This window comes from Papilio xuthus, unplaced genomic scaffold (assembly GCF_000836235.2).
Source record: "Papilio xuthus unplaced genomic scaffold, Pxut_1.1 DF825946.1, whole genome shotgun sequence".
Taxonomy (NCBI): Eukaryota; Metazoa; Arthropoda; class Insecta; order Lepidoptera; family Papilionidae; genus Papilio; species Papilio xuthus.
This window is the reverse complement of record NW_013532703.1, coordinates 4,035,893-4,045,481: the sequence shown is the minus strand read 5'-3', so window position 1 is coordinate 4,045,481 and position 9,589 is coordinate 4,035,893. Positions and strand designations below refer to the sequence as shown.

At 34.5% G+C, this 9,589-nt stretch overlaps 2 protein-coding genes across 2 annotated transcripts; both read right to left on the bottom strand.

Moving 5' to 3' along the window:
* Positions 1–174: 174 nt before the first annotated feature.
* LOC106124021 (HMG box-containing protein 4) lies at positions 175–2,886 on the bottom strand. Its single transcript, XM_013320459.1, has 8 exons — positions 2,726–2,886; positions 2,406–2,655; positions 2,186–2,334; positions 1,964–2,085; positions 1,630–1,735; positions 1,237–1,328; positions 837–1,001; positions 175–658 (listed from the first exon to the last, which is right to left on the bottom strand). Exons 1-8 carry the CDS (start codon positions 2,733–2,735, stop codon positions 494–496), a joined length of 1,059 nt encoding a protein of 352 aa, XP_013175913.1. The 5' UTR covers positions 2,736–2,886; the 3' UTR covers positions 175–493.
* A 475-nt stretch (positions 2,887–3,361) lies between these two features.
* Positions 3,362–6,443, bottom strand: LOC106123935 (coiled-coil domain-containing protein 51). Its single transcript, XM_013320350.1, has 6 exons — positions 6,065–6,443; positions 5,709–5,858; positions 5,349–5,511; positions 4,725–4,903; positions 4,473–4,548; positions 3,362–4,368 (listed from the first exon to the last, which is right to left on the bottom strand). The coding sequence occupies exons 1-6, from the start codon at positions 6,317–6,319 to the stop codon at positions 4,100–4,102; spliced, it is 1,092 nt and encodes a 363-aa protein (XP_013175804.1). The 5' UTR covers positions 6,320–6,443; the 3' UTR covers positions 3,362–4,099.
* Between the last annotated feature and the right edge of the window lie 3,146 nt (positions 6,444–9,589).

Genomic DNA, 9,589 nt, shown 5'->3' with positions numbered 1-9,589 from the left:
AAATAATATAAATAATTATAAACATCTTTCATTTCAATATGGTCATTTTGTTTTTATGTTACTTTTATTGGGTTTCTTTATTCCTCTAAACGATGGTCATTTTTTTTATTTCTGCCGAGATAAATATTTATAAAACCTATTTAGCGACAGACCATAAATAATTAAAGGTCAAAATAATGTTTCAAAATTGTTTATTTTTATAAAATTAGTTCACCTTCACTTAAAGATAAACATTGGTCTATTTGTAGTCACATTGCATCACAATTTTCTAGCAATTTTGCTCACGTTTGTTCTTAAAAACACAGACGTTAGTCGTAATAGATGAAAAATCACTCTGAGGTAGAACACTGCATATTCGGAGTAGTATATTAGGTGAGTGTTATTCGTAGTCAGGTCATGATGTTGGTGGATGGGGGTTATTTATAGTCCGATAATGATGTTGGGGGCGTGTGTTGGTTTTAGCCCGGGCATGATATTGGGGGGTGCGTGTTGGTTATAATCCGGGCATTATGTAGGCTATGTTGTGCAGAGTGTTCTGCATGACGTGAGCGGGGGGCGCGAGGGGCGGCACCGCGCGCGCCACGCTTAGCAGCGGCGCCAGCGAGCACAGCAGCGTGTCCAGCAGCACTGATACTGAACCCGATACCGCGATCTGACCCTGAACAAAAACCAATAATATGTTTATTAAAATCGTTATAGTATTACATGAAGACAATATTTAAATTCAACGAAACGTGAACGAATGAATGTGAAATATGACAAAGTTAATGTGAAGAGCATAAAGCAATTATTAATAAAAAAACAAATCTTATCTACTAGTTTGTACTATAGTTCACCTCATGCTCCTTGAGCCGTTCCCCGATGATGGCGAGGCTCTCACCGAGCAGACGCAGGTGCGCGGCCACGTCAATGGTTCCGCAACCCGTGACGCGGTACACAGCCGCCGTGCCCCCTGTTGGCATCGTTGACAACAATGCCGTCGGACTGCCAGTTGACACCGGCTGTAGAGTTATGTGTTAAATTTTAAATTGTTTCATTAGCTAAAAGTCTCAAACAATGTAGAAATATGTAAGAGGCCTTAAAAGTTGTGTCATGATAAAAGGTAAAAGGTTGGAGTTACTAGAAGGTTTCATCCCCACTTCAGACATTTAGTGGATGAATTTTGAGAAATAGTGAATGCTTGTATTACATAATTACAGAAATCTATGTGCGAAATGTCACGTCTAAGCAACTCACTGTGAGGGCATTCTGCTGTGCAGGTGGCGGGGGCTGGCGTGCCCGGTTGGCCGGTGGTCGGCCGGGGCCTGCGTTTGACGTGGGGCGGGCACCTGTTATGAACAAGCCATTCAATTATCTTAGAATATAAGATAAGAACTATATTATAAATATCTTTAAACATTTTTTTGTGGTTAAACTCTATCAAATTCTGTCATGATAAACATTAAAAATTTATCAAAATAGTTTATCAATATTTGATCAAGATCAAAATACATTAAAGTGTCAAAGCTACATGTTATTACAAAATTTAACAAGAGATTTAATTTTTCGCTACGATTCATTTACTTAAATTTACAAACTTATATGATTTCATTGTAAGGATTATAAATTGTATGACATCAATGTACTCACTGGGATTTGATATTATCTTAGAGGTTGCAACTTGATTGCTTTGTTCTTTTTGCATAGCAAATCTCTTTGCTTTACGTTTCCATAAATATCGCTCATTGTATGTTACCTATTATTAAATATAAAAATATTTATTTACATAGTAATTATAAACTATAATTGTAATAATTGCAAATAATATCTCACATATAACCTACCAAGATTTACCAATTTACCTTAACTTTGTCTAAGTAGGTAGAAAGAAAACTAAGTATTGGGTAAAAGAATTCATAAAATCATTACTGGAAGAGATTAAGTTAGAATTTGCAAAGTATAAATAAAGCATTAATAAACTTACATTAGCCCACATCTCACCCAGTTTCTTTGATATTGCTGAAAAGTCCATATTTGGACTCTGGCGTAAAAGATCATTTCTAGCTTCCTTAGCCCACATCATGTATGCAGTAATTCTAGTTTTGCCTAAAAATATAAGGTTACAAAAATATACAATTAACAATTATCAATCTTGGCTAAAAAGCATGAATGTTGATTTTTGACCACAATCTATATATTTATCTACCTTTGTCTTTTCTCTGGGCTTTGGCTCTACCAATGACTTTCCCATCTTTTATTATTAATTTTTTCTTGTTACTTTTCTCCATCATGTAGAGAGAGTTGGCGGGAGTGCGCGCGGTGCCTTCATCTGACGCTGAACTGTCTGACTCCATGCTGAAACAAAGACTATAACAATAAAGTAAAAGCAAAAAGGATTAGTAAGTCTTCAATGTTTGAAATTTAACCTTTCAGCATTTTCTCCATTGTTTTCATAAAAGTCGGATTCACTACCCGAAGCAGTACCCGCGTCTTCCGCGGGCTTTTGTGGGGTCTCATGAAATTCCATAGGCTCTTCTTGCTTGAAACCGGCGTACGACTTCACTGGTGTTTGTCGTCGAAACCTAGTCTCAATATCGTCTGGAGATTCAAAATCCATCAGCTTTGAACTTTTCTTTCTCACTCTCCCGCTTCGGGATATACCCGTAACCTCCAAATCTACGAAACAAAAAGAAATTACTTTTCTGCCTGCGATGAAATGATAGACATGATTGGAAATATCCTTTACCATCCTGCATATTGAATAACGGTAAATTGATATTTTAATATAATCGAAATATATTGTTTGTTTTCGTAACGCTAGGACCCGCCAACATCGATATCCGTCAATTAAGACTGACAGTTGACAGGTGTCAAAAACGGCAAAGAGCAAATAAATGTCAAAAGTCACAGAAAAGTTTTTGAAACCAAAGAGTATATAAAATATAAAATGTTTGAAACCTTTTAAAATTAGAAACAAAGAGTATATAAAATAGATTAGAAACAGAGTAAAATTCAAATCAGGACGGAGGAAAAACATGGTATTTTTTTAAAAACATCGCATGTTATATTTAAACTACTCCGGAGGATTGTAAGGTAGAAAAGGAAAGGAAGAGAAATGTTGGGCTTTTATAGAAGTTTCGACGGTCAGTGGTAATGGTTTGACGTTAAAATGGCGCTATTATCGTCGATAAGGATTTTAACGGATAAAATGTCATATACAGTCGAACCTGGATCAGCAAGAAACCGCTAGTAACTCGGTTTTGAGAGAAATCTATATAAGTGAGAAAAAACTGTTAAACTGTAGCTTATACAGGTTCTACTGTAATCATAAATATTTTATTCCTTCATAGAAATATCTTGAGAAAAAAATTACTTTGCAACAATCAATACTTTATTTCTATTCACATCATGTTTTAGTAATAAAAATTAACCTTAAATCTGCACATCATACAAAATCACCTTCTTACAGAACCCTTAAAATGTATTGTTACCTGAAAAATAAATACCAAAAAATATCGTATGTATCGAATTCCCTTTTGTACGATTATAACGTTAACCATAGCCACAATAAAAAAAATATTGTCTTAATAAAAATAGTGGAGCTCTCTAGGCAAGAATGTATTAAGTAATTAACAGCTGCTAATTTGATGCAAAGGAACCAGTTGAATTCTTACATCTGAAAAAAAAACGCTTGTTTTGTTTGCGGTAAAACAAAACTATTATAGTATATTTGTGCCGGCATTATTTTATCTTTAGCGAATTACTATGCAAATAATTTCAACCGTCTAAATTTAATACACCTTTGAAATCGACAGAAAAATGTTAAGCCGCCAATCTGCTGGTGTAATAAATATCACATTCAAACAATTAAAAAATGCTCAAAAAAGCATTTGTTTGGCAGTACATCAAAAAATGTACATAACAGTATCAGTTTTTAAATTTATTTATGTCGTTATTATTTGTTTAAGTCAGAACTTGCTCGAATCATATTAAGCAAATAAGGCGTTTGTGAACTTGTTCAGCATGGAAGCTGTGTTGCCAGCTCTTAAAAATTATAGATGGCAAAGATTAAATACTTAAAGTGTGGACAAGCAAATCAAATATTATGCATGTGAGTTTCTCAGCTGACGCGACCCATTATGCTGCCGAAAATAATAGCAGCACATATTATTATTCCAATTCCAGTAAATATTTGATTCGGTTCTAATATGACTTTGTGTTGCAATTCATCTTTGTCTTTTTCGACATCATCTAGATCCTGGTGGACGGCATTTAGAGCTTTGGCGAGTTCCGCGTCCGATTTGGCGCTGGTCTGTGACGCCGCAACCACTAATCGTTTTAGTTCTTTTATTTGAGTTTCCACTACATGTTCTTGATGATTTAAATGCTCTGAAATATATTAAATACTCAAAGTAAACTCAACTTTAAGAAAAAATTTATCAACCGAATAATACAAGGAAATTTATTGATGCGAATATTGATCGAATACTAACCTATTAATGATGATTGTTTACTGACTAGATGATTTATATTCTCTTGCATTAGTTGTAGGTTTTGTGCCAGTTGTTCCTGTAAATAAACGAAAATATATCCTCATATATCTCTCTCATGTCCTCCGCATTCACAGAGGCAATTTTCTATAAATGTTCCCCCCACACCAAAGCGCTACCAAAAACGCGCATGAATTCAGAATTTGCCTACAATTTTATTGAGATTTCACTGTAGTATGTTCTATGCAAAAATACCTGATAAGCAAATTCAGTTTTCATAGCTTCAGTAATGTCCGCTTTGCTGGCGCTACCGCCACCCGCTATGGTGTACAGAACGCTCGCACTCCGCGCCATCTGTTGCTCCATCATATCACGAAATTCCGCCATTTTAAGGCGATTATTGATTGTTGAACCGGCTATACCTAACACTGTACCTACAAATAAATAAATGGAATAAAAAAAATTTACAGTCAAACTTGGTAAGCGAGTGTCCAGAGGACCGCAATATTTTTCTTGTTTATAAAGGTTTCTCTCTAACCCCCATTTCCCACTTATGGAAGTTGTCTGACAATGACTTTTGCTAAGACTTTGCTAGCTTATCCATGGTTAAATGTATTTAAAAAATGTCTTATGGATTAAGTTTATCCGTATAAAATACTAGCTGCCGCCCGCAACTCTATTCTTGTGGTATTGAAAAAAAACTTAATTAGTAACCTATGAGTTCTTCTAGCCTATGTTCTATATGCATGTAAATCCTACCTTCCTTCAATCATCAATCCATCTATACACCTAAACTATCGCGTTTTTAATATTAGTAAGATAGTAATATACTACAGAACTCTATTTAGCTACTGCATATTTTATGTAATGTTTACTTACCAAAAATTGAAGCAACTATGTACCAATATTTATTACGTTCAGCATGTGCTCTCTCCCGTTCATGACCTAACTTTACTGCTGCAGACATTGTGGCGAAAAGCTCTCTTTCCTCTCTTTCAGCGTCTGAAAACAGTGTCCGTAGTGCTCTCTCTTGAATGATTAACTGAAAGAAAAATGATTAGATTGCTTTAATCTCAAAAAATTTAAACTTTTTAGTTATTTAAACCTTTTTAAAATTTGCTGAAAATGCTGGTATATAGAAAATTACTATTATTTAATTCAAAACATTAGACTCACAATATGGTTTTCAAATTAAAAAGATAAAAAAGGTACATAATAATTTTTGAAATACATATTCACCTTATGCTCTTCTGTACATAGTTGAAGATATTTTTCATCTCCTTTCATAGTGTTCTGCATTTCAGCATGCAACTCTTTCAAGCGTGCCTCTATGGAAGCTAGCTCTCTGCCAAGTTCTCTCCGCCTTTCTTGTGCGTCAATAAACCTTTCCTACAAATAAATACATAAAAATACAGCTGTTTATATGATCCTTTAAGTATACCTTATTATGTTATCTTTACATTCATTCAGTTTAGTATGATTTAAACACGTATTGTAAATCCCTCTTACATATTTTAATATATATTTAGTTTTCAATTACATATGTACTTCCAATTAACAGGTATATTTAGAAATATCGAGTGTAGTCATAATACCTGAGCCTCAATAACAGTATTTTGAATAGCCATTATCTCTTCAACTCCCGTAAATTTTTCATATTTTGAAACTAGATCTCGCACTTTTTGTGACACACTTGTATATTTAAATTTTTCTGCAATTTCATTCATTTTAGTGGCTGGAACATACTTAGTGATCAATTGGTCAACTTTTTCACGACTGTTTGAACTTATTTGTACTAGATGTACTTTATCTTTCAGCCGCTGAGCCATCTGACGAAGCCGGTCCGCCATGATTGCATATTCAAATGTAATTTTGTATTATTAGAATAACTTTTCTCTGAACATTTTTCTAAAGATATGATATCATCTCGCCTTTTTTGAGAATTGTCAGTGACATTGACAGTTTTGATGTGACAGTGACATTGAATTCAATAAACAGAACAACTACGCTCTGTTTCAAGCACAGTTTCGGAAGTTGCAGAAAAAAGTTTCACATGAACATTTTCTTACATTTTGTGTTTTCTTTTTTCATAGATAACTTATAAAATAACATGTAATCAGTGAGAATAACCAGGGCCGCATTAACCCGGACCCAGAACCTAGGGCCAGCTCACGCGCCGGTGCCTTGGGGGCTCCGGCTAATGGATTATTTTTGGGGGCGCCAGGACGGTCTACAGAATAACTATCACTTTTTATTAACAATTTATATATTTATTAAGTAGACCTTTCCTGCATGAAAAAATACTTTTATTAAATGTGACTGCTTTCGTGAAGATTGTTGTATATAAAAATCGAACCAGGAACTCGTATCGTAGCCGCTCGATGACAATATAATAAAAAAACTCCAAAGCACAACACAGCATGGTTCGGTTGTAGTGTTGTCCATACGATAAATTATGTTCAAGGTAGATTTATCGTGACACTGCCGACGACAGATAATTCGTTAAGTATGATTAAGACATCGCCAAAATTGTTTTTGTTTATTTATTTATGCACGATACAATCGATAGACGTCGGACGCCGCTGTCATTAGAATAGAAGCACGCAAAGCGACTGCGACCTCGATACGCGCTTAGATCGTCACTCGAAGAAGGACAGTGTATTCAGTTGCGGTTAGACGATGTGCTAATCATTTTGGTCGTTTAACATGCATAAAATGCAATAATGCATATAAAATCCTAACAAATATTTTATAAAGTTATCTGCCTCCTTTTGCTGTAGTACAAATTTGTACTTATTTACATACATCTCAAGAACACATATAAAGAGGAGAAAACATACATATAAAGAAGAGAAATAAGTCATTACATTAAAAAGTCAGGTTTGCTAGTATTCGCATGAAAACACAAGACCATTAGGAATAATGTAACTAATTCTTTCTATTTTTTCCTAAACTAAAGATCCATCGTAGATTCCGTTTGCTTAAAAGCCAGCAAGACCTCCATCTTGTGAGAGATTGCCTCGTTTGCCGCCATTTAAAAAAAAACTAAAAGTATATGACTTTAGACTCGCGCAGAAAATTAGAACCATGTAAATGGTTCCTGTGTTGCATTTGTAATGATAAAGTTTTGTTTTAACAAGCCGAATGATTTATCGAAAACTCTTAGTATGCTACTTGCGCAGGAGACATTATTCGCATGACTAATTCTAAACAACCCTGAAGGTTCAAACATGCTGCGTCAATTAGTTTTTTTTTATTTTTTTTATAACATATTGCATATGCGGAAGACACTTCTTTGTTTGATGTTACTTTATAATGAATATGTTAAGTGTTTTGAGATGAGCGTAACAAAAACATTACGGTTACGACTAGGCAATGATTTATTCAATTCATTTGCTTCCTTACCTAAAATATGATAAATATAAACGGTATTTATTCAATGACGACAAAATTACAGCTTTAAAATATATCTTCGATATGATGTAGAAAAGTTAAAATAATACTAGTATTCAAATAAAAGTTTTAATGATTCAAATACGCAAAAAATAATACGAATTAATTTAACATATAATTGAATTAGTAAGTATTTGAAATAATATTATAAGGCCAACAACGGTTAATGCTCTATTCGTGAAAAAACATGTTTTATGTTTTAATAAATAATTACGAAATGTATAATTTATGAATGATTAATGTTTTATCATTATGGCAAATTAAACGCTCATGCGACGCTACTGGTACCTATTTTATGGTACACAACTGTCATATCAGGTAAAATCAATGTAAATAGTTTGAATTTGACGGCAGTACCGGAAATATGGCAGTATGGCAGGGCGCTTTTAGGCGACAGTCTAGGGCGGTGGACAAAAAGGGGGCGTCACAAGTCTGTGAATGATATAGTCTCACGTAAAAGGTTACGGTAAAGGTTATAAGCCCCCCCATTTATAACGTAAAAAAGGATTAATACCCCTCCACCCCCAAGGCATTGAAAACAGGGAGCGATGTAGAAATCTCGCCCTGATAGCGAAATCGGCAATGTTTTTCACATGTAATAAAAATAATGACAACTTAACTAAAAGTAATAATTTGACTTCTTTAACATTGGACTTCGTCTGTCAAAACAGATGTACAATAACATTATATGATAATTGCTACTAACTACAATAAATACGAACTGATATCCGATGTTTGTCATCGAATCTTGCAAATTAAATATGGTCTACTTCCCGATAATTGAATGAGCTAAAATTTTGCATGAACATGTGTTAATCTCGTGACTGATGATGTAGCTGGAAGGTCGCCAAAGGAACTTCTTAATGAAACGACACAAGCTCATGTATAATATTTGGACTAGTTTGAAAAGATTAGATGAGTACTTTGCCTTTTTTTATTTTTTTTTAACTAACAAGAACAAAAGCTTGTTTTTTTTATTTATTTTTTGTAATTGAAGAATGTAGTTGAAAAACTTACTAAGTTAAACTGATATATAAACACGGCTAAACACTCACGTATATTCGTCCGGTGGCGGCACCGACTAGTTTCGAGCCCATCGGGGGCCCTTCATCAGGATGAGTGGTACTGGTATTATTTCGCGGACGCGGCCCGTCGCTCACTGTAATAATACCAGTACCACTCATCCTGATGAAGGGCCCCCGTTGGGCTCGAAACTAGTCGGTGCCGCTACTGGACGAATATACGTGAGTGTTTAGCCGTGTTTATATATCAGTTTAGTATAATGTCTCACGAAAGTTTGAAGAATTTAATAACTTACTAAGTTGTTGTTCATATTCATCCTTAGACAGGACATGCTTACGTAAAGTAATAAGGTAGTATGGGATAACATTTTAAGTGTAGTACAGCGTACTTTTAGTATGTCCCAGGACTTATATTACTTTAACATCTTACCTACTAATATTATAAATGCGAATGTTTCGTTGAATGGATCTTGCTGAAATTTGGCATAGATGAATATAGCCTTGAATATACATAAGCTAGTATTTTTTTTTAATTCTACGCGGAAAGTGTCGCGGGTGTCAGCTAGTAGTTTAATTCAACTTGGTTTTTTAGGACTGGTTTTTTCTTTCTGTTTTGTTCTCCGGCTATCTATATGGAAAGAATGG

Excerpts from the sequence above, each read along its gene's own strand:
- LOC106124021 (XM_013320459.1), bottom strand. Across the intron at positions 2,335-2,405 it reads AATGGAGAAAATGCTGAAAG|CATGGAGTCAGACAGTTCAG; the intron begins GTTAAATTTCAA and ends TCTTTGTTTCAG. Across the intron at positions 659-836 it reads AACGGCTCAAGGAGCATGAG|GGTCAGATCGCGGTATCGGG; the intron begins GTGAACTATAGT and ends GTTTTTGTTCAG.
- LOC106123935 (XM_013320350.1), bottom strand. The coding sequence starts at position 6,319 with ATGGCGGACCGGCTTCGTCAGATGGCTCAGCGGCTGAAAGATAAAGTA. Across the intron at positions 5,512-5,708 it reads TATGTACAGAAGAGCATAAG|TTAATCATTCAAGAGAGAGC; the intron begins GTGAATATGTAT and ends TTTTTCTTTCAG. Across the intron at positions 4,369-4,472 it reads TAAACAATCATCATTAATAG|AGCATTTAAATCATCAAGAA; the intron begins GTTAGTATTCGA and ends AATATATTTCAG.